The 25,339-nt window shown below is 36.1% G+C and overlaps 1 protein-coding gene across 1 annotated transcript in view; it reads left to right on the plus strand.

Moving 5' to 3' along the window:
• Positions 1 to 2,141: 2,141 nt before the first annotated feature.
• PSMB7 (proteasome 20S subunit beta 7) overlaps positions 2,142 to 25,339 on the plus strand; it is a 91,305-nt gene continuing 68,107 nt past the window's right edge. The window contains exons 1-5 of the mRNA XM_044664248.1: positions 2,142 to 2,219; positions 5,928 to 6,021; positions 7,085 to 7,182; positions 9,010 to 9,150; positions 23,010 to 23,125. Of these exons, the coding sequence (XP_044520183.1) occupies positions 2,158 to 2,219; positions 5,928 to 6,021; positions 7,085 to 7,182; positions 9,010 to 9,150; positions 23,010 to 23,125 (511 nt within the window). The 5' untranslated portion in view covers positions 2,142 to 2,157. The remainder of the gene's footprint in view (positions 2,220 to 5,927; positions 6,022 to 7,084; positions 7,183 to 9,009; positions 9,151 to 23,009; positions 23,126 to 25,339) is intronic.

The raw sequence follows: 25,339 nt of genomic DNA on the forward strand, positions 1-25,339 counted from the left end.
TGGGTTTAAGTGACTTGCCCAGGGTCACTGTCAAGCTAGTTTTTATTAATTTCTACTTTTTATTTTTAAGTGGAAAAGGAGTAATAAGTTTTCTCACTAGGAGCCCCCTTGCTGTGCAGTTTGGCACTTGGTGACAGTTAGAAGGGTGTGGCTGAGTGTGGTTTGGAAGTTGCAGATCATTAGAAAAGGTTTTTTTTCTCTGGGTCCCCTGAAGAGAGGAGTGTATGTGGTTTCCTCTCTCTGGGACTGTGAGGAGACTGAGAAACAGATTTAAGGCCTAACCAGCCTTATTGATTATCGATTAACTTGAGTAGATAAGGTAGATAGATAGTGGTTATAGTATTAGATAGTGAGAATAGGAGAGTAGACGAGGGCTTTGGCCTAGCAGAGCATACTGCCCTCTGAGGTAGATAGATGTAGGGTTTTCTGGAGAAATTTAGTTAGGATTGGGATCTTGGGTATAGTTACAAACTATTATAAGATTACTTTCACTTTTCTCCTTCCTATTTCCTATCCATATTTCCTAATAATAAACCAAGTGTTTTGCATTTAATAAACTGCACACTGGCTTTGGATCAAGCTCCTGCCCCCCCAAAATTTAACCCTTCACATCTCACAGTTAGGATGTATCTGAGGTCAAATTTGAACCCAGAACCTCTGGTATGCAGGTCTAGCTCTGAATCCACTTAGCTATCCAGCTATTCTAGCTTCATTTCATTTTTAAGAAAAAATCCATTTATACCTATGCTTTCCAATGTTTCTTTTTTATAAATAGGAATGAGTGCTATATTTTATCAAAGGCCTTTTCTGCATCTATTGATGGAATCATGATTTTTCTTACTTTTGTTATTAACATAATCAATTATGTTGATAGTAGATAGATTATATTAAACCATTCCTGCATTCCTGGTATAAATCCTATTTGGCCATAATGTATAATATTTGTGATGTATTGTTGTAGTTTCTTAGCTAATATTTTATTTAGGATTTTTGCATCTATACACATTAATAAATTGGTCTATAATGTTCTTTGTTTTTGTTCTTTCTGGTTTAGGTCTCAGTACTATATTTGTTTCATAAAAAGTTTGGTAAAACTCTATCTTTATTTTTTATTTAAAATAATTTATTTAATAATGGAATTAGTTGGTCTTTAAATGTTTGATAGAATTCCCTTGTGAATTCATCTGGTCCTTATGTTTTTTATTTTAAAAGAAGTTCATTTATGGCTTGTTCAAATTATTTTTCTAAAATAGGTTTATTTAGATATTATATTTCTTCCTCAGTCTATAGTTTGTATTTTTTTAAAATATTCTTCCATTTTACTTACATTGTTAAATTTATTGGCATGAATTGGGCATTAAGATTTCAATGTTAAGCCTCCATTTGATTCTCTATCTTTTGTTTGTGGTCCCTGAACCAACCTCTATTTAATTGCCTTATTGTCTATAAAGATAATTAATGACTTCTGCCTTTTTAATATTTGTTCACAATATCTCTGTGCCCTAGTAAATGGTCAATTTTTGTAAAAGTCTTCAGCTCTAAATGCTCTGATATTATTTGATATAACATATAATGCTAGAAACTGGAATGTTAGAACATGGTGTATTAAGAATTACAAGGACAGGTCCTGGACCTGTGATTTCATTGGTATAGGAAACTTCTGGGTGAGAAAATGGAGCCAGTTAGCATCTTCTCTTGAAATTCTCTCTACCAAGGCAGGACGTAAGCATCTTTAGATTATTGTCTTAAAAGAGTTGCTTGGGGGCACTGAAAGGTTGTGACTAGCTCTGGGTCCCACGGCCAGCAAGAGTTAGGTAGGACTTGAATCCAGGTCTCCCTGACTCAGGGACAAGCTCTCTATTCTACGCGGCCACTCTCTCCGAAGGAATTAAAAAATAAGGATAGAGTTAGAGGAGTCTGCAAGCCAAGTCACGCCAAGGAACTTCAAATATCCCGAGTCGGAAGTTGGAATCCTAACTTCCTTCCTTGTAAGAAAGAGCCAATCTGGCTTCTAGGACAAGAGCCCGAAAACCAATGATCTCTGCGTCCTCCTAAGGCCCACCTCCCCCAACCCGAGCGGCGCCAACGCTGCGCCGGAAGTGTTAACGTCTACTCCCGAGGTCCCGCCCCGGTTCCGGAAGTGCTCCTCTGGGAAAGATGGCGGCTGTCTCCGTTTGTCAGGCTCCGGTCGGCGGTTTCTCTTTCGATAACTGCCGCAGGTGCGGAGTGGGATTGGGCCAGGGCTGCGGCTAGTGCGGTGGGGCGGGGCCGGAGGTGCCCGAGTGGTTTGCAAATGAAAGGCGGGCTGGGGCGGGAGATGAACGGAGAAGGGGTAGCGGGTGCGGCCCACGAGAGCTCGTGACTCAGGGATTCGGAACCCAGAGCTTGGGGCTCGCGGTGGCTGTGGACGACCCCTAAGGCCCTTTTGCTCTGCTTTCCATTCTTGTTAATTTCAGGGGCCTGGTGGGGGAATTTTTGTGCGTGAGAAAGGACACGTAGATTAAATACCCTCCTATGTACCAGGCACGGTTCTAAACGCTGGAGAAACAAAGGCGAACAAAAGCCCGCCCCTACTCTCAGAGAGCTTACGATCTGATGGAGGTGACCACATGCAAACAATTACGTACAAACATGCTTCTTGTTGTAAAGTCTTGTCTTTATTTGTGACCTCGTAGATCATACTGTCCATGGAGTTTTCTTGGCAAAAATACTGGAGTGGTCTGCCATTTCCCCCTACGACGGATTAAGGCAAATCAGTGAAGGGATTGGTCCAATGTCTCATAGCTAGTAAATGTCGGAGGGCAAATTTGAACTCTGGGCTTCCTACTAAGGCCAAGCACTTATTTACTGAGCCACCTATTTACCTCCTGACAAACATATTACATACAGGATAAAATGGGGATGAAAGATGGGAGGCACTAGAATTAAGGGGGATCGAGAGAGGCTTCCTATAGAAAATGAGATTTTAGTGGGCACTTGAAGTTGAAGAAAGCCAGTAGGCAGAGATGAGGGAGAGCATTCCAAGCATGGGGGACAGCTGGAGATATATATATTTAGAGAATTTTATGTATCTATATCTATAGTCTTGTTGGAGAGTACATAGGCTAGTTGTAAGATGTAAGTAGACTAGAAAGGTATTATAAAAGAATTTGAAAGCCAGAGGGCTTTCTATTTGAATGTGGAAGTTATAAGGAACCATTGGAGTTGATTGAGTGTGTGTGTGTGGGTGGGTGAGTGACACAGTCCGACCAGCTTTAGAAAGATCACTTTGATAGTTGAGTGAGGAAGGGCAGAAGTGGGAGAGACTGTGTCAGGCAGACCCACCAGGACTATTAATATTCAAATAGTCCAGGTATGACAAGATGAGAGCCAGCACCATCTTGATGGTAGTATCAAAGGAGAGCAGTTAGAAATGAATTTGTGAGCTGTTAAATACATAGACCTTGACAACAAATTCGATTTAGAGGAGGGAGTGTTGGTGGCAGTAACAGTAGAGAATGATACCTACATTTTGAGTCTGAGTGACTGGGAGAGTGATAGAATTCTTGGTGGTAATAGGGAAGTTAGGGGATAATTTGAAGACAAAGAAAATGAGTTCAGTTTAAGATGTGATTGGGTTGGATGTTTAGAAGCTTGTCTCAACATTTTCCCCTCAAAAAAATTAAACACTAGAGCAAAAATGGACCCTACAAGCTTTCTAGTACAACTCTTATTTTTTACTGATAGGGAAACTGAAGTCCAGTCACAAATAGTAAATATCAGAGATAGCATTTAAGCCCAGGAGACAGTGCTTTCTTCACTACTATAGTCCTTGTTCTCTATCCTGTCCTTTATCTTAGCATTTCCCTGCTCTCTTTTCCCCCTCATTTTTCCCTCTCTTCCCTCACTACTTCCCCTGCTGCCTCTGTTTTGCTTTTGCAGTTTTTTGCTCACGCCCTCTTTTTTGTTTCACTGATGATTTTTTTTTTATATTGCATTCATTTCCAGATGTCCTGTTCCCTAGCAGAAGTTCAAAAAGAAAAAATAGTTAAAAAACAAATGATGCACCCACCACTTCTACCTTATTTAACACTGCGGATTCCTCATTCTTCTCTTCTCCAGTGAAAGTGATCCCATTTTCTCAACTCTTTTGCTTGTTCAACATTCGATTTCCTTAAAAAATTGTTTTCCATTTATAGGATTGTAATTATGTATATTGTTTTTTAAATTCTACTTTTTTGCATCACATAAAATCTTCATATGTCTCTGAATTTTTCATGTTTCTTATTTCTTAATGACGTATTTAAAATTCTGTTTTGGGCTTTAACATACAGAAGAGGCATCTCCTATTTACCTTTGACTTCTAGAATCCTTTTCTCTTTCCTAACTTTGATCTCTTGCTTATTTTTCTGGGTTCATTTTACTTAGCTTCCCTTACTGCTAAGCTCCTTTAGGGCAAGGGCTATTTCTTTGAATTTTGAATCCTCACTGCAGAATATGGAAAACATTAATGTCTTTGATAAATATTTGATTAATCAATTTGAATCTTTTTCTTTTTATTCATACTCGTCTTTTTCTATTTTCCTCCCTTTCTTCTTTGCTAAGGTTACTTTTCCAGAAGTTCTGCCTCATCCTGTTCCTTAAGCAGAACAATGAGGTCCCTAGCCAGTTCATTTTTCTTTATGCAGAACAGAAGAAACTTTAGATCAATTCCATGGGGCACCTACTTGTCTCACCCTAGTGGGTTTTTAGACATAGCCCCCCAGTGGTTCAACTGTGAGAATCTGGAGAGCTAGACCAAACCAAAATATTGTATGTCACAGGCAAGATTTGACATAGTTTTATCTCTTAAGTGAATAATTAAGTAATTGTTATTCTGGTTCTGAATCCACTGATATATTATCTTACCTAAATCTACTTTTGGGAAGAAATCTTTTCTAACTGTGCTTCTACTTAGAGATATTTGTGAGGTATAGTATTTCAAGAGAGTGAAAATGGTATTGTGAATAAAAAAGAGCTGGCCTTGGGACCAAGAAGACCTATGCTTGATATATACTGGCTGTTTGACCCAGGGCAAGTCACTTGTTTTTTTGATGCCTGAGGCAACTCTTCAGTTGCAGAGAAGGTGCTGACCTTCATTGATTGAGGGAGTTTTCTCATCTTGGAGTTCCCTATATCAATGAAATCATCAGTCTAGTCCCTATGATATTTTTAAAAAAATCTAGCTGTATTTTCCACCTTGTTTAGGTAGTGTACTAGACCCATGATGGCACACCTATGGCATGCATGTCAGAGAGGGCATGTGCACTGTTGCCTCCCAGAGTTCATTACTAGAAAGCCAGAGGGACTCAGGGCCAAGTTGCTTCCCTCCCCCTCTCCATAGGCCTGAGGACATTTTTTTTTACATCACCGCACCTCTGTCCAGCAGTCCAATGGGAGCTCTTCTTCTCTCCCCTACCTGGGGTAAAGTGGCAGGGAGTGAGTACTTGGCCTCTGTTGGAGATGGAGTATAGCACTTGGTCTCTAAAGTGTTCGGCTTCACTGTCCTAGACCCTAGTGCAGGTCCTTATCCCTGTTCCACACCATCCCAATTTGGTTTTGCTAAAGTAATAATTTTAGAATTGGAACGTACCTAACAGATGATTTAATCTAATACCTCATTTTAGGCTTGAGGAAATGGAGGTGAAGTGATTTATATATTTCTAGCAAGTATGAGCATTGGGACTTAACCTTCTATGACTAGAAGACCATTTGCAGAAAAGAACTCTTTTCTGCTATACTACTCAGCATTCTAGTCTGATTTTTTTTAATCCTGTGCTCTTCCCACTCCAACAAACTGATGCCTCCTTTTTCCATTTTTTCTACCTTGTGCTACCTCCTCCTTTGAACTAATCCATACACAGAGAAAAGAGGGCATGGTTTAACCAGATTTTCCTTTTCAATTTCAGAAATGCTGTCATTGAAGCTGAGTTTGCAAAAAATGGCTATAAACTTCCAGCAGCTCGGAAAACAGGCACAACCATTGCTGGAGTAGTATACAAGGTACAGAAAGAAATCCTGAGAATGTCAAATTTTTGTTGATAAACGAATCTAAAATTGTAAGACTTTATGTTATAGAGACTGATTCTGGTGAACAAAGGGTGCTTTAGGGAGCTTAGCTGTATTTTAGCATTTTTCTATTTTCTTCAGTATTTATTGTGTACTTGGAAGGGATTCAGTGAATTCTTATTGAATTGAAACATTGTAATTGGAAGCATCTTGGAAAATCATTTGACCTAACTGATGTCTGAGTCACTTTTATGATCATAGGATTTTAGAGTGGGAGTAAACTTGGCAACTTCTGTAGTCCAACCTTTTCATTTTTAAAGAAGTGGAATCAAGCTCTAGAGCAGTGATTCCCAAAGTGGGTACTACCACCCCCTGATGGGAGCTGCAGCGATCCAGGGGAGCAGTGATGGCCACACTTTTTTTGTATTACTTTCTATTCTGAGTTCAATAAATAGTTTCATAATTTCCAGGGGGCACTAAGTAATATTTTTTTCTGGAAAGCGGGCGGTAGGCCAAAAAAGTTTGGGATCCACTGCTCTAGAGAGATGAGTGCCATTGTCTGTGTCATAGAGATGTCAGAACTTGGTTTTGAACCCAAGTCCTCTGCCTTGCTATTCCATTGCTATTTTTATTGTAAGCCCTTGACATGAGTTTATTAAGAGTATAGCCTAATAGAATTTTTTTTTTAAGCATGACCATAGCTTTTTCACTGGGAAAGAATGCTAATTGCCAGTGATCTTTGTATCTTTAATCCATGATTCATTTTTTTTTAACCATTTTCTTAATGTGTGCATTGAATGTGTCCAGTGTGAATTTAAAATGTTTCTGTTTTCAATTTCTTACTAAGTTTATTATTCCTTTTATAGATGAATAAGTTGAGGTATATAGGTGAAAGTGATATTCACATGGTGAATTGGTAGTAATTGTTGGAGTTGTGATTCATACATAGGTCTTGACTCTCAATCCAGTATGTTTTCTGCTATGCCATACTAACTTAAGACATACATTTTGTGGGTATGTCTCTGTGTTTATTAAGTACTTCTGCCTTTTTTTGTAGGATGGCATAGTTCTTGGGGCAGATACAAGAGCAACAGAAGGAATGGTTGTTGCTGATAAGAACTGTTCAAAAATACATTTCATATCTCCAAATATCTAGTAAGTGTTAATTGTCCATATTTACAATTTTTAAAACTGATGTCTGTAATTTTAACTCTGGGTATAAAGATATTTTTGGATCATAAGATTTAAAACCAGAATAAATTTTAGAGATCATTTAGTTCTAATCTCCTTTATTTTATAAATGAGGAAGCTAAATTTAGCACACAGGTCATATTAAGCTAAAGTCTTTCAAGTCTAATGCTATTTCACTATATATTAATTGATTAAAATATAATACTTAAGCTGTGTTTTCTAGAGTTCCTTCCAGCTCTCAATCTGTGATCCATGATCTCATGAATTAGAATGTTTCAAAAGATACTATATTTTAAAGATTTCAAATCTAAAAGCATTAGTACTTAAAGGAACTTTGGAACATAAAATGTCAGAATTCTGATTTCTAGTCTGTGAATTAGTCCTAGACCCTTAGATCTATGTGCCATGGAGTTTCTGCAAGGAATTTTGGAATTCAAATATGGAACCTAGACCTAAAATTTTTCTCTGAAAACTGCAAAACAGTATTGGACATTTCTTATGGCCTCAGCATAATAAATAAGGAAATATGTTTTCTCTGGACATGTACATATTATTCTTTCAAAAGGATGTAAATTTTCTGGTTAATAAAATAATATTCACTTAAAGTGTTACTGAGTTCTTAGTAGCTTTTCTTCAGTCTGCAAATAATAATAGGACAGCTACTAGTAGCTTTTGGAGTCAGTGAAATATTTTGACATTTAAGAAGGTCCTTCATAATTGAAGAAGTGGGGAACTATTAGAACATACAATGTTAGAATAGGAAGGGATTTTAGAAGTAGAATGCAAGAAGAGAGAATGTAAAATGACAGCTAAATCTTAGAATAGAACATAGGATGTTTGCTTACAGGGATCCTAGAATTTGGAATATTCCAACTGAGATCATAAAATATTTTCTGGAAGGGACAATAAAAATTATCCAGAGATTGCTAAGCTTTTTCAGCAGTGAGCCACATGAGCAAAAACCCATGTATCCAGACTGAATTAATTTATTATGTTTACCTTCAATTTTAATTACTTCTAATAGATCTAAACTTGCTAATGTGATGTGTGGAGACATTTAATTATATAGGGAATAGTGAGTAGATGGTTAGACTATATCTGCTTATCTATCTTCTAGAAAATGAGATAAACTTTTTTTTGTTTTTTTTCAAAAAAGTATTTGGCAAGGGCAGCTAGGTGACTCAATTGATAGAGAGCCAGGCCTAAAGATGGAGGTCCTAGGTTCAAATCTGGCCCCAGACACTTCCTAGCTATGTGACCCTGGGCAAATCATTTAACCTCAGTTGCCTAGCTCTTTCTCTTCTTTTTCCTTGGTATTGATTCTAAGGTGGAAAGTAAGGATTTTTAGGGGAAAAGAAAGAAAAAGTATTTGGCAGATTGTACTTCAGGATCAAAGAAAGTACCTTTGGATTGCAGACTGTAAGTTGGAATCCTGGGATCTAGTCAGTTCTTGCTTTTACTTTTGAAAAACCTGATGCCTATAGAGATGAAAAGACTATATAGAACCAAAGCTTTATGAAAAGTTAATGGGGGAGCCAAAGTGAAAATCTTATCTCTTCTTTCCCAAGCTGGTACTTTTCTCATTTTATAGAGAGAATTTCAGTATTTTATGTTTTATTTAACAGTCTGGATTTCAAATCTAAGCAAGGTATAGATTAGATGAATTGAACTTAATGTCATAGCTTCACTTTTCTTTTTCTGACTTTTATGAAAGTTGCCTGAGAAATTTCCTAACTGAATGCTTAGATAACCAAGCCTTGACATTTCTAAATTGCTAATAATATTTTCCAGCTGCTGTGGTGCTGGGACTGCAGCAGACACTGACATGACAACTCAGTTGATCTCTTCCAACTTGGAACTCCATTCCCTTTCTACGGGACGTCTACCCAGAGTTGTTACAGCTAATCGAATGCTTAAACAGATGCTTTTTAGGTAACTTAATGATTTACTTATTTTCATTATAGTATCTCACTATTTACTAGGGTTTTAAAAAGTCATATATTTAAAAAATGGACCTTTTGCTTAGAAACATTCAGAGTTGTAAGAAACATTTGAAATCATCTGGTCAAAACTCCACGTTTTACAGGAATGCTGAGAAATTATGTCTTATCCAAGGTAATGTAGGTATTAAACAATAGAGCCAGAATTCTAGCCCTGGACTTGTAGCTTCAAGTCCAATTCTATTTCCATTAGATCCCATTGTCTCTTAGGATTATAGCTTTAGAGTTAGAAGGGATCTTGGCAGACCTCTAGTCCAAACCTCTCATTTTACAGTTGGGGAAGTTATCACGTACCCCAAAGCATACAGCCAGAGTAAGTTTTTTTTCTTTTAAATGATCAGTAAGCTTTTTTTTTTTCAGTTTTTAAAAATTAAATACATCATATCCATCATCACCAAAAACATTTAAATAAATAAATACATAAAAAGAGTTATGTGCAAAACCACAAACTTGGCATTGTTTGCAATTTATTTTAAAATATGCAAATTATATATGTGCTAATATAAACATGCTTTTGAGTTCCCTTTGGTTTTATTTTGATACTTTTTTCCTTTTGATTTTGTGGCTGTTATTTTTTTATTATATTCATAGAATGCATCATTCTCTTTTTATCTCTTCATATATTTCCCTTATTTTCCCAACATTTGTCATTTCTAATAACATCATACCATTCATTATATTGAAATATTAGTTTATTCAGCCATTTCTCCTAATCATTGCATTTGTTATTTCCAGTTATTTTGTGTTTACAAACAAAGCTTCCATGAATATTTTTATACACAGCTTTTTACTCTTTCAATCAATGATTCCCAAAGTGGGCGCTATTGCCTCCTGGTGGGTGCTGCAGCGATCCATGGGAGCAGTGATGGCCACACTTTTTTTGTATTACATTCTATTCTGAGTTCAATAAAGAGTTTCATAATTTCCAGAGGGCGCTAAGTAATATTTTTTCTGGAAAGGGGGTGGTAGGCCAAAAAAATTTGGGAACCACTGCTTTCAAGAATGCCCTTAGGGCCAAATCCTAGTAATGGAACCCCTGGGTCAATAAGCATGAACAACTTTTCAGTTCTTAATATATATTTCCATTTTGTTTTCTAAAAAAATAAAAAATTCACAGCTGCTTGAGCAATGCAGATTATTAATGAGATCATAACCAGTAGGTTTTTTTAGTCATCTTTTATGAAATTCATTTAATAAATGCAGAGTATGACTTGCCTAAGTTTTTGTCTAAAGTGATACAACCAGAACTAGAATCTAGGTCTTTTGGTGACCACCAATGCTCTTTCTATGGTACCATGCTCCCTTATTTGTCATTTAATGGGCTGGAGTACTTGAAATTCAGCAATAAAAAGTAAGAGTTGACTATTTTGGTAATACATTTGATTCTGTGAGTTGTTTTGCTTATTCATTTCTATTAATGTTAAGTACCTCTTGTGTACAGAACACTCTAATAGTAGGCACTTATGGAAATACACAGTCTAGTTAAGGCATGATTCCTGTCCCTCTGAAGCGTTCAGTCTGATCCATAGATAACTATACTACAGAATAACACATTATAAATATATTAGAGTTGTAAGAATTTAAATTGTAAGTTTTTATGCTCATATGAGAATTCTAAAGTAATATTGTGGTCACGTATTTTAAAAAATTAACCTTTAAGTAACAAGTCTGTTACATGCTCTTAACAATTTAGTTTAATAGAGATATAGTAAAAGAGAGAAATGTAGGAGGGAAGTAGAAAGTATTGTTTAGTTAGATGCCCTGTAATTTTTTTCTGAAGAAGTCCAGTTCACCACCTGGCAAAGGCTCTTAAGTCCTGATCTCCACGTGGAGTCATGGTAGTCTCTTAAGCCAGGAATCCTGGTGGTATCTTCAGCAAGGGTTCCATCAGTGCAGCCTCCTCCAATAAAGGAAGGCCTCTCCAGAACCAATCTCTCCAGAAGCCAAGGAAGAAAGGCCAGCTACTCACCCAGCAAACCAATGCAAGATCCAGGGAAAGAGTTTCCTCCTTCAGTCCAGCTCACCAATGCAGAATGTCCAAAGATGAACTCCAAAGAAGTTCAAAGGAGAAGACTCTTGGACAACAAGTTCAGGACTTTTTATATAGTCTTTTTCCCACATCACTTCCTATTCCTTGCCCACTTTATGAGAACCAATCACATTCTTTCAATTTGCCTAGCACTGCCCAGGGAGGGTGGCAGTAGTCTTTGGAGCAGTGAGCTTACTCTAGTAAAGTGACTTGTGTGTTAAGTAGGGGTGCTTTGAGTTCTTGGTTGGTTTAGCTAAAAATAGGCAAGGGAGGAAGAGTTGATCCTCTCTTCACAGAGTATATAATAATACATTTTAAGTATAAAATGTTATGTTTAATTGGGGGCAGGGCAAACAAGTCTTTAAGCACCTACTATATATAATTCCCAATGGGAGATATTTCTAGGAAATTCCGAAAACATGGTTTTAACCCTAGAAGAGCTTAGTCTATTTTGTAAGCTTCATTTCTTATTGTGAACCAGAAACCTAAAATAGTATGATGACTGAGTTGGCTCTGATAGGTTTTTTGTTTTTGATCTTTCTTTATTCCATTGAAATATGCGCATTACTGGTGATCTCTTTGATTTATATCCACTTTCTTTTCCTAAGTGGGTTGTTCAGCTTGAAAGTTTGCAACTTCAGTGGAATCATGGGATTATAGAGTTGGCATGTTCTTTAGAATATAAAATTTTAGAGATGGAAGATACCTCAAAATAAAGAATGTTGTTATAACTGGAATATGTTGTAGAGATGATTTAGTTCAAGGGTTCTTCACTGTTTTTATGTTATGGAATTCTTTAGCAGTCCACTGGAGCCTATGAATCCTTTTCAGATTCATGTTTTTAAATGTATTTTAAAAACCCATAACATTACAAAAGAAGCCAATTATATTGAAATACAGTTATCAAAATAGAAAAAAAAAGTTCACAGACCCTCAGTTAAGAATCTTATCAGAACCTCCTCTACCCTCTCAATTTTATATATGGGAAATCTGAAGCCTTTTGATTTTCTCAGAGTCACATAGTGAATTAATAGCTGTTGCCCAGTTCCATGCCTTTTTGCTATAATATATTGCTCTATTTGGCAGTTCATGAATGTAGAATATATTAAGTTCATGAATGGAAAATATGTAGTTCATTGTTGTTCCTAGGAAAGCATTGTGGAAAGACTGCTAGATTCCGAGTTAAGAAAACCTAGGTTTGAATCCTTGCAGTGCCTAGTAACATGAATGAACATAGACAAGACACTTAACCTCTGAGTTTCAGCTTCCTCATTTGTGCAGTAGGGCTTATGATACTTTGTAGTACTTTCCTCATAGCATGGTTTGGGAGACTCAAAAGAGATATTATGTATAAAGTGCTTCACAGGCCTTAAAGTCCTGTGTAATTGCCATCTATGATTATGATAGTTACTACCTAGTTATACCTAGATATTTTATTGCTAAGTAATATCTCTGTTTCTCCCCTCACTTAGAATCTTCTATCCAGGTTTAGTTTAGGTGCCACCTTCTCCATGAAGCCTCCCCTCATTCACGGGTGTTCTTTCTTCCTACAGATTGACTTATATTCAATTATCATCCACATACTCTGTCACCAGTAAGAAAAAAGTTCCTTGAGGGTAGGCATTGCCTCATTTTTGTCTTCATTTTCATTAGCAGTGCTTAGAATAATGCCTTGCTCAAAATAAATGCTTAACAAGGTTTGTTTTTAATTGAGTAGAATTGAACTGTATGGGTACAGCTAATGAATTGTTAAGCATTCAGTAAGTGCTTGTTCTATGCCTGGTGATATGCTCTCTGGATAAAACAGCCCTTGTTCTCAAGGAATTATATTTTACTGTGGGTAATACAATATATTCATAGAAAAATAAATAATATATAAAACCTATCCAAAATGATTTGTGGAATCAGGAAAGTTTTCTTTTTTAAAAGAGGTTGCAGGGCAGCTGGGTAGCTCAGTGGAGTGAGAGTCAGGCCTAGAGACAGAAGGTCCTAGGTTCAAACCCGGCCTCAGCCACTTCCCAGCTGTGTGACCCTGGGCAAGTCACTTGACCCCCATTGCCCACCCTTACCAATCTTCCACCTATGAGACAATACACCGAAGTACAAGGGTTAAAAAAAAAAAAAAAAAAAAAAAAAAGAGGTTGCACTTGAGCTGAACCTTTAAGGTAGTTGTTCTAAATGGGGAACTGAAAAGGGCAGTTGAGGAAAACCAACATGGGAAGTCTTGTTTCTCTTGGGCCCAATAGTATTTTATACTTATATTATGATGTACTCTAATATACTTATAATGTATTGTGTATATTTTATTATGGAATATCACATATGGGGAACTATAACTGGAGAATAGAGTATAAGGAGGAATAATGTGTTATAAATAGCTTGAAAAGATATGCTGAAGCCATATTATAAAGGACTTTAAATGCTGGAGGAATCAGTATTTAGGTAGTCAGTGGACTGCTGTTTATTCCGTAATGAGTTGAAGGAACTGAGGACATTTAGAGAAAAATGAGAAATCTGATACTTTTTTAAATTTGGAAACAAGACTTATTCTGCTCCCATAAACTGCAGAATAGAAATAGTGAATAAATTTTTTTGAGAGAATATTTGATTCATTGTAAGGAAAATCTTCCCAACTTTTAGAGCTGTCCAAAATTGGAATGGGCTAGCATTACTGAGATCCTCTTATTGGAAGGTTTCAATGGATGAACATTTGTTGGAGTCAGAGGAAATTTTTTTCAGTTATAGATTAACTTTGAAGTTTTTTTAAGCTCAAAAATACATTGCTTATTTGAATGAGTGAAAGATTAAAAATGTCAAAATTTGCAAAATAAGTTGATGGAAATCGAAGGTGGGGATTTGCCCATTTTTATTCTAAAACTCAGGACTGTAGGAGCTCCCTCTGCTGGTATATTAAAGATATCACAAAATTTAGACATACCCTTCAGAAGAAGGGAGCTAATCTTCCACAAATAGTTTTCCAAGTGGGAATTTTAAACCCCAAAACCCAACTCAAAATCCAGTGCTCTCTCCATGATACTAGAATAATCCTAGAGCAGTGATAGAGAACCTTTTAGAGACTGAGTGCCCAAACTCCAACCCTCAGCTGCATGTGAAGCTTCCCTCCTTAACCCAGACAGGGGAGGGACAAAGTGCTCCCATTGGACTGCTGGTCATAGGGGCAGGTGAAGTGAGAAATGTCCTCAGGTATGTTTGGAGAGGGGGAGGGGAGCAGCTCCCTCTGGCATGTGTGCCACAGGTTCACCAACACTGTCTTAGAGCATTACATCTGGAAGGGAACTATGGAATCCATTTAGTCAAATTTCCTTTTTTAGTTAAGAAAACTTAGGTTCCAATCATTGGGTGAAATGATTTGCTCAAGATCACATAGTATTAGAAGAACCAGAACTAAACCTCCTGTTCCTAATCTCCTAATTCGATGTTTTACATAATCTGAGACAATTTAGAATATTATCAAATGTGTAACTATATAGAGAGAGTTTTGTAAACCTTAAAGAACTATGTAAAAGTCACTTAAATGCTAGATATTATTTAAAATTATTAAGTTTTAACTTGGAAGTGGAAAAAAGTACAATTGCTTTTCCTCATGATCTCTTTGTGTTGTTATTATTTTTTAAAACTCTTAGCTTCTGACTTAGAATCAGTACCAACTCTTGATTCTAAGGCAGAAAAGTGTTAAGGGCTAGGCATTTGGGGTTAACTGACTTACTCAGGATCACACAGGTAGGAAGGCCGCATTTGAATCCAGGACTTCTGTCTCCAGACTAGCTCTTTACTGTCTAGCTACCCCAATTCATATTATTTAAAAAAAAAAAACAATCATATTGCCTTATATTTGTATATTGTATTACAATTTAGAAAGCCTCTTGGAAGTAGAAGTGTCCCAAGGTTCTTAAAAACTAAGTCAGTAGAATATAGGCTTAGTTAAGTTACCATTTTAGAAAGACTTCTATTATTTAAGCAACAGCTTAGTTAAGAGTAGACAGACTTGTCTTAAATAGGTTATTTGCTCTGTGATGTAACTGTATAGGCATGGCAACTAGTGAAACAAAGAAAAATAGAGAATAGTCTTTTACCATTTTTCGCCATTTTCCTGTTTTCACCATTTCATTTTCACTTTTTCTCCCATTCTGTTTTCACTGTGACTCTAGTATAGTGATAGAAAAAAGGCTAGAGTAAGAATTTTTTATGACTTTATAAGCATTAATTTTAGCTTAGGTACTCTAAACATAAGATCTTTATCCAATGGATAAATTTGGATCCAATGTCAAAATTTGGACATTAGAAATTAATCACATCAGTATTGACATTTCTCTCATAATAAACAATAGAGAAAGAAGGGAATTGCAGTTAAAATGAAAGGGTAGTGTCCAGATTCCTTATTGGGAGGTAAAGGAATTGATTTCTTCATGTCCCTACAGGTAACAGGAAACATTTATTTTTCTAAAAAATAATTATATATTAATTACTGTGAACCAAAACAAATATACAAAACAAAAAATAAAAACTTGTGAAACTTACTATTTAAAATAGAAAACAATAAATTAAAAAACAAACCAAAATGCTTTTGTTCTCTTATCTCCTAGATCTGTTTGAAGTTCTACTACTTTTGGCCTTGTTCCTTCTTCTCCCAGCATAATTGTAGTCAACATATATGTAGTTTTATTTCTGCGGAGTGTACATTTATCCTTACATATATAGGTCTTTCCATATGCCTGATATCCATCCTTCATTATTTTTATATCAGACATTATCTTATTATATAATTCAGCAATTCTTGATTTTTTTGATATAGTTTGCTTTTCCATTTTTTGCTATTACAGATAGAATAGCTATGAATATTTTTGTGCACATAGGTTTTTTTCCTTTTTGCATTTCGAGATAAAGGTAAACAGAATTACAGAGGTGGAAGATATGTTTTATACTTTTATTACATATTGCTATATTGCTCTCTAAAATGTTCCCCCAGTTGACAGTCCCACCAACAAAATATTAAGAGTACCCACTTCTCCACAGAACTATTGATTTTGGATTTTATATGTATATTTTTGCTACTTTTGTCATCCAAATGGGAGTTAAGTAGTATCTTGATTTGCATTTCTATGACAATTAGAGAAACAGTTGGTCATTTCATCTTACAGTACTCATTATGAGCATAAACAAAGACTGCCATAAAAATAACTGCAACTTAAGTGATTATTATCCAACATCTTTTTTAAAAAGTAATTTAAAAATGTTTTTGTTACTCTGAACTTGACAAACAAACATCTACAGATATAAATATTTTCATATGTAAAGAACAGGTAAAGAGTTATACATGAAGCTGGGACAATACTTATGTATATTTGGTTTATTTAAATATATATGATAAATTTGGCATATTAGTTCTAAAGCTCATATGTATATTTCCTACTGAAACTCCTGTTTCCTACAGTTTTTTTTTTAACCCTTAACTTCTGTGTATTAGTTCCTTGGTGGAAGAGTGGTAAGGGTAGGCAATGGGGGTCAAGTGACTTGCCCAAGGTCACACAGCTGGGAAGTGTCTGAGGCCAGATTTGAATGTTTCCTAAAGTTTTAAAACCCTTACCTTCTATTTTAGAATTGATACTAAGTATTGGTTCCAAGGCAGAAAAGCAGTAAGGGCAAGGCAATTGAGGTTAAGTGAATCGCTCAGGATCACATAGCCAGGAATTGTCTGAGATCAAATTTGAATTCAGAACCCCCATCCCTAGCCCTGGCTTATTTATCCACTGAGCCACCTAGCTGCCCTTTGTTCAGTTTTTAAAAGGACTTCATTAATGTTCTTATTCTTTTTTTTCTGCCTCATTTTCCTAATTCTCCTTAATCTGTTTTCACCAGTTTTCCCCTTCTCAGCAAAACATACCTCTTTCTTGTAATCCTTAAGGAGAGTGAAGATAAAAAAAAATCCACATTTTGGGTTATATCTGAAAATATATGTCTCATTCTTTATCTCTATCACTTTTTTGTCAAGAGATGAGAAGCAACTTCTTCAAATCTCAGGTATCACTATATCAGACAGTTCTGAAGTCTTTCAGTTTTTCTTGACAGTGCTATTGTCACTGTATATGTGAAGTAACTGTTTGCACAGTAGATAAGAGTGATGGCCTAGAGTCCAGAAGGTACTAGTTCAAATGTAAATTCAGATAACTTACTGTATGTGTGACTCAGCAAGTCATTTAATTTCTGTTTGCCTCAAGTTCCTCCTCAGCTATAAAGTGGGGATAATAATAGTACCACTCTCCCAGAGTTGTGAGACTTAGACAAGATAATATTTATAAAGCATTTAACATAGTTTGGAACGTAGCAAGTGCTATATAAATGCCATAATTACTATTATTGTCCAACTGGATCTGCTCACTTCAGTCTTTCTTAGTTCATAACAGATTCTCCAAAGTTTTTTTTATCTGTTCCTTCAGTCATTTCTTATGGATATGCTCTCATCTATCTTAGAGAAATTCTATGAGGAATTTGATAAGATCTTACAGATGGGCAGCTGGTTAGCTCAGTGGATTGAGAGCCAGGCCTAGAAACGGGAGGTCCTAGGTTCAAATCCGGCCTCAGACACTTCCTAGCTGTGTGACCCTGGGCAAGTCACTTGACCCCCATTGCCTACCCTTACCACTCTTCCACCTATAAGTCAATACACAGAAGTTAAGGGTTTAAAACTTAAAAAAAAAAAAAAAAGATCTTACAGACAGGGTCATTGTGTCTTTGGATTCTTGGTAATAGTGTGAGAGTGAGTAGTGGGGGAAAAGGTTAAGATTGTGTGGTAAAACATGGCTCAGACTTGAAATCAACAGAGGCTAAAACTACATGCATTGCTCACAACCCTCCATGCCATATGTCATCAATACTTTAGGAAGAAAAAAAGTGATATGAGAAACATCAGAATTTTTTTCAGCAAGCCATGAATTCGTAAGAACAAAGGTAAAAATCACCATCAAAATAGAAGGGGTATATATGAGAAGAGATTGTAAAAATTTAAAACAGCTTTTACATGACTGATTCATATATGCCTTTTAATGCAGAAAAGTTGGAAATTCAAAAAAGGGAAAGATGTTGATCCTCATTATTGCCATTTCCTGCAGAAGTTTAATATTTAAAATGCTTGCCAGTGAAAAAATCAAAAGAGCCTGGAAAATGTCTTAGTCAACAAATACTTGCTATAAAAGGTAATTTCAGTTTGAAATACAAACTCATTTATTAAATAGTTCAGTAGCATGATGGAAGGTTATGGGCCAGTATTGCTCTGTAAAACAGTAAAAACCAATAGAAGTAAAAATTAATTAATAAAAGCGAAAACTTGGTGTGAATAATCCAAATCATGCTCAAAGCATTGAACCTGGAAGGAAGGAAAATACATAAAATGGAACAAATATATTAGCATTTCCTTTGATGACCTATTTTTATGTTCAGTGATAGAAACCACCATAGTTGGATCTTAGTGTAAAAAAGTATATAAATAAGGAACAGTGGCATTTAGGAAAACAATGTTTAAAAGTGGCTGGAACATATCATATAAAAATTGAAGGAAATTCATGTTAGAAGTGAAATAGCCTTAAAAGAATTGAGTCATATGATATCTGAAGGAAGAAAGTTAAAAAAAGAAAAAGAAAATGTAGACTTTAGTGATGCCTCTCAAAAAAAGTAATGTATTTATCAAATGGGAAAAGAGTTATGGAGGTAGTAAATATTCCTGATTGCTGTCTTCACAGTCAGACCATTGACTTGTTAGAGTTCAGATCAGAATTAATAACTAAAGGAAAAAATAGTGATAAGGGAGAGTTTCATTGTGCAGTTAATGGGACAGCAAAGTGAATAGAGTGCTGGGCATGGAGATAGGAAGAATTATTTTCCTGAGTTCAAATCTGGCCCCAGATGCTCATTGTGTGACCCTGAGCAAGTCACTTAAACCCAGTTTGCCTTAGTTTCCTCATCTGTAAGATGAGCTAGAGAGGGAAATGGCAAACCACTTCATTATCTTTTCCAAGAAAAACTCAGATAGGGTCACAGAGAGGCAGACATGACAGAAAGAACGGAATGAAAACAATATTTAAATAAGCTTCTAAATATTAAAAATTGGAAATGGACAGTAGAAATATTTGCCCTATCTATATTAATTTCATCTAGTAGTTAAGCAAATATAAATTAATTGCTACAACAAGGAGACCAAAAGAACCCAGAAAGTGCTAGTCAGCCAATATTTGCCTTGCTTGCCAAATGTAGAGAAGGCTGCCAAAAACAACACTGAAGTAGAATATAAACTTTTATGTAAAATTATAAAGAAGAATAATAGACAATTTGAATGGTGTTATCTTTGTAAAACTGAGAGAAGCAGTTGGGAAGAAGGAAGACAAGAAACCCAGCAAAGCAAAATCATCCCAGAGACATTAAGGATAAAATAAAGAGAATTACAAACAAGAAAAATGGGAGACGCAGCTAGGTGGCACAGTGTATAGTCAGGCCTGGAGAAGGTATACTTCCTAGCCATATGACTCTGGGGAAGTCATTTAATCCTTATTGCCTAGCTTTTACAAACCCTCTTCTGCCTTGGGACTGATATATAGTATTGATTCTAAGACAGAAAGTTAGGATTTAAAAAGAAAGAAAAATGAGGAAAATTTGCAAAAATTATTACAACAAACTATTCTTCATCGAGGTAGAACTGGAGTGGAGTCAGGATGGTGGAATAAAGGCAAGGATACACTTGAGTCCTCCTAAATTCATTTCCAAAAAGTTTTTATTTTATTTATTTATTTTAATTTTAAGCCCTTAACTTCTGTGTATTGACTTATAGGTGGAAGATTGGTAAGGGTAGGCAAAGGGGGTCAAGTGACTTGCCCAGGGTCACACAGCTGGGAAGTGTCTGAGGCCAGATTTGAACCTAGGACCTCCCGTCTATAGGCCTGGCTCTCAATCCACTGAGCTACCCAGCTGCCCCCCAAAAAGTTTTAATATAATGCCTCAGAACAAATTCTGCAGCAGCAGAATCAACAAAAAGACAGAGTGAAACAATTTTACCCTCCAAGATAATGTGGAAGGTTAGCAAGAAAGATCTGTCCCACTGAAGTGAGAGTGGAGCACAGTATTATGTACAGGTTATGACTATGCCTGGCAAGCCAGCAGGTGTCCTTGGGGACAACTGAATCAGTGGCAGCAGCAATTTCTTGCTCTCAGCTCACAGACAGTAAGGAGGTTGAACAATTGGTAGGAAGGAGATTATAAGAAACATGTTGCTGGCATTGGGAGCTGGACTCTATTGCATTGCCCATGTAAGGTTTAGGGTTTGTAGTCCCTGGGCAAGAAGGATCAATAACAGGAGTGACACTCTATTGCCAAAGTTCCAGGGTGGAAAAGAGTGTGGTGGCTTACAGAGCAGAGAACAGGCCAGGTAAGCAGTGATCACCCCTGTCCTTATATTATACTATCTTAGAAGAACTGATTGCTTGCAGACCCCCAGAGTGAGCTCTGAAAGTAGGTGCATGAAAAACTTGAAATCTGGAACAGAGCAGAGCCTAATATAAAGTTAAAAATCAAGAAATAAACTGGAAAAATGAGCAAAGAACTAAACAAGAACTTGACCATAGAAAGTGACTGGCAAGAGAGAAGATCAAAACCAAAGACAGAGGGGGAAAAAAAATCAAAGCAGCCATGTGTAACAAAACCTTAAAGAAAAATAAGAATTAATCTCAGGCCCTGAAGGAGCTCAAAAAGGATTTTAAAAATCAAATAAGAGGTAGGGGAAAATAGGGAAAAGAAGTGATATTTATGCAAGGAAATAATGAAAAAAAGAGTCAAGAGCTTGGAAAAGGAGGCACAAAAAATTGTAATGAAAACAACATCTTAAAAAAAAAGATCAAATGGTTAAAGAGGCACAAAAATCCGCTAAAGTGAAGAATTACTTAAAAAGCAGAATTGACCACATGGAAAAGGAGATAGCAAAAAAGCTGAAAAAAATTCTTAAAAAATAGAATTAGAGAAGTGGAAGTTAATGAGGCATCAAAAAATAATAAAAAAAGAATGGGAAAAAAATAGAAGGAAATGTGAAATATCTCATTGGATAAATAACTGAAAAATAGATCAAGGCGTGATACTTTAAGAATTATTGGACTATCTGAAAACAATGATCAAAAAAGAACTTGGATACCTTGTTACAAGAAATTGTCAAGTTCATTTTAGATTATTACAATAGGAATGACCCTAATCAAAGACTTGATAACATACCAGGCAAGGCATGATACATGGATATTTATTTTTACCAAAAGTTATGCCATTGTGGTGAAGGATATCCAGATAGTAGAGTTCAAATCAAGAAGAAATTCCTTCTCAGTGCTCCCATTTACAGATGACATTATGTTGATTGAAAGCCCCTAGTTGCTAAGCCTTCTGGAAGATATCAATAATCACACAAAGGAACTTCACAGGCATAGACTATATTATATAGGGAAGCCCTCTAGTATGTAGAGTGAAACCTCTCTGTTATACTTATGAATAAAAAAAATGGACCAAAAAAACCCCAAAACATTGAATGAGAAGACATGGAGGGATTGTGATTTTTAATAGAGAAAACTTTTATATTGAAGAATTCACAAATCCATTAAAACGAAGCATGGCATTTATGTATCATGTTATAATTTATAAACATTTACATCATTTTACATAGCACTGAGCAAGACAGGGCACACTATCAGTCCTCCAAGGGACAGAGGAAGGGGACTTGTATGGTTATTCATTTCCTAAACATCCAGGCATATGATTGCTTATACCAAGGTTTGGCTAATTCTCTTTCTTTTTACCCTGAAATTGGTTTTGTGTATTATTGTGAGAGTTAGTGGGGAAATTAGAGTTTATCTCTTTCAGGGACTCTGGTGGTTTACTTTGTTCTTTCAACAATGCCTACTATTTGTGAGGCTCTGTGGTAAGCCCTTGTGTTTTGGCAGCATGGTTGAAGAGGAGATGCACCCATGGCATAAAGGAAAAGAGCTTTGGGCTGGTAGTTAGGAGATGTTGGTTTAATTCCTCACTTTGTCATTAGTGTAACCCATTTTCTTCTCTAGGCCTCATTTCCTGTCAAATGAACCACTCATTGGTGGTTTTGTGGAAAGCAGTTTGTGAATACAAAGTTTTAACATTGTTCAGATGTGAGTGACTTCTTTCAGGATACACTTTGAAAATGCTTCCAGGAATTTGGGCTCAATTCTTGTGATGTAGTGAGAATCTTACTTTTAAGGAGCCAGGTAAAAGGCAGGGAACAATTTTGCCATATTTATGTTTTAAACAAATTAGTGAATAGTAATATCTTCCCTCTTAATTATTTCCCATTTTTCCTTTATATAGTTTGCTTTTTATATAATTATGTTGTTTCCATTCTACTGTAAGCTCCTTGAGAGCAGAGACTACCTTTTTCTCTCTTTGTTTCCCCAGCAATTAACACAGTTTCTGGCACAAAGGAGGAACTTAATAAATGTTTGTTGATTGATTGATTGATTGAGATCACTTTGCTAGCTAACAGTAGGCTTCAGCTTACTATTTAGAGCTTAAAAGATAATTTTAGTGACAAAGACTAGCTGTTCTCCAAACAAAGCAAGTAACTTAAAAAACCAAACTATCAAAGTATAAAGAAAAGCAGACATATAATTCAGCATCTCTGTACTTAAAACATTGTTGTTAAAGTGATGCTTTTTTGCTTCATTTTTTTTCCTAATGCACATTCTGTCTACTAGGTATCAAGGTTACATTGGTGCAGCCTTGGTCTTAGGAGGAGTTGATGTTACTGGACCTCACCTCTACAGCATCTATCCTCATGGATCAACTGATAAATTGCCTTATGTCACCATGGGTGAGTTGAACTTCTCCCAGATATTTTAGAATGATATTATCTTCCTTTTTGACCTTTGAAATAGCTATTCAAGAAAGAACATCTATCTTCTTTCACAACCATCTCACATTTCTTGACTTGTATTTTGGCTGCTACCCAAAAAATGCATTTAAACAATCATACTTTGAAATCAAAACCTAGTTGGTTAGTGCTGACAGAAACTTTTGGTTGTAGGCTTTTGGGACATAGAATATTATCTTTAGAAGAGACTTTGTACCAGTGATTCCCAAAGTGGGCGCCACCGACCCCTGGTGGGTGCTGCAGCGATCCAGGGGAGCAGTGATGGCCACAGGTGCATTTGGGGGTGGTGAATAATCGTAAGGGGGAGGTGATAGTATGTGACAGGGGGCGCTAAGTAATATTATTTCTAGAAAGAGGGCAGTAGGCCAAAAAAGTTTGGGAACCCCTGCTTTAGACTAAAGGATGGTGAATGATATAATTTTTGAGCTAGGAAAGACCTTAGAAGTTATCTAGACCAATACCATTCTGAATTGGAAATCCCATCAACAATATCCAGGATCTGCCTACCACTTGAAAATGTCTACTGGTAAGGAATTTGCTACTTCCAAAAGTAGTCCATTTTAAAGGGAGTTTTCCTTAACTTAATTTAAAAGAATGAAGTTACAAGTAGTAAAATTTGCTTTTGTTCCTGAAATTCTGAAGAGAGAGAGAGAGAGAGAGAGAGAGAGAGAGAGAGTGTGTGTGTGTGTGTGTGTGTGTGTGTGTGTGTTTGTGTAGCTAGATCTTCAGTAAGCTCTACAAAACTGGATGTTTTCTGCATCTTAAAATTTTAGTAATTGCTATCTTGGCACTGAAGAACCTAGGAAACTACCACCTCAAGTCATTTGGAAATTGCCATTTAGAGACTCTGCAATCCCATTGTGTTATCTGCCCTCTTACAAGATTTTTATACAACAGATGTTCCCTCTTTGGTGGGGAGAATGATGTACCCCCTAGATACTGTACAGATGAATCTTTCTAATTATTTTTAAATGAAAGTGCTTTTAGTAAATTTAGAATTACACTCAAATCCATTCCCTTAAAATGTATTCTCTGTTGTCAGTCTCAGCCTTAAGTACCATTTCCTTCTTTTCTGATTCCTTTAAATTGAGTGGTAGTAGCGGGATAGAATTGATTTGAAAAAATTATTTTTACTCTGTATAAGGAAAACATAACAGTTTCCTTAGCTTTGGAGTAGTGCTTATTGGACTGATATTAATAATCACTCACAGTTAACTCAGTGTTTTATATTTTATAAAACATTTTTCTTACACAAGCTTTGTAAGATAATGCTATTATTAGCTTCATTTTACAAGTGTGCAAACTGAAATTTGGCAAGAGTAACGACAAGTCCCTTTTCTCTAGCTTTTTACAGTTACTGCTTTTCTCACAACAAGCTCATAATAGACGTGTAGTGTAGGTGTTATTATACCCATTTTATAGGTTGATGTTTAGAAAGATATAATTATTTTCCCCAAATCACTCAACTAATGAGAGTATTTTTTTATTATTATTTTTTAAAACTCTTACCTTCCATCTTGGAATCAGTACTGTGTTCTGATTCCAAGGCAGAAAAGTGCTAAGGGCTAGGCAGTGGGAGTTAGGTGACTTGCCCAGGGTCACACAACTGGGAAGTGTGAGGTCAAATTTGAACCTAGGACTTCCTGTCTCTAGGCCTGGCTCTCAATCCACTGAGCTACCCAGCCGCCCCCTACTAATGAGATTATTGAGCATTTAATCTTATATTTTATTGAAAAAAATCATAGTAATAAAATAAAGATTTGCTTTCATGGCTCACACGTACCCATAAAATATACTTGTGCTTTGTATTTCCCATCTACTTAGGAACTTTGAAAACAGTTCTTGCCTATAAATTCCATTGTGAGCATAGGGCTATACATAATTCAACATTTCCAGTTCTCAGACCACTTTAGTAGGTAAGATATGCCCCTATATATAGCTTCATGGTGGTTGTTGGTTTTTTTTTAAAGCAATAGATTCTATAGAAGAACGTTATACTCTCTCATTTCTCTCGTCTAGAATTTGTCTGAGTAAACCTTCTCACATATGATGCTATTTTGATTGATTTTTTTTCTTTCACATACTCTGACCAGTAGATGGTGATATTGATGTAGTATACTGTCTATTGATCTTTCTTTCTTTCTTTCTTTCTTT

The sequence above is a fragment of the Gracilinanus agilis genome, chromosome 2, assembly GCF_016433145.1.
Source record: "Gracilinanus agilis isolate LMUSP501 chromosome 2, AgileGrace, whole genome shotgun sequence".
Taxonomy (NCBI): Eukaryota; Metazoa; Chordata; class Mammalia; order Didelphimorphia; family Didelphidae; genus Gracilinanus; species Gracilinanus agilis.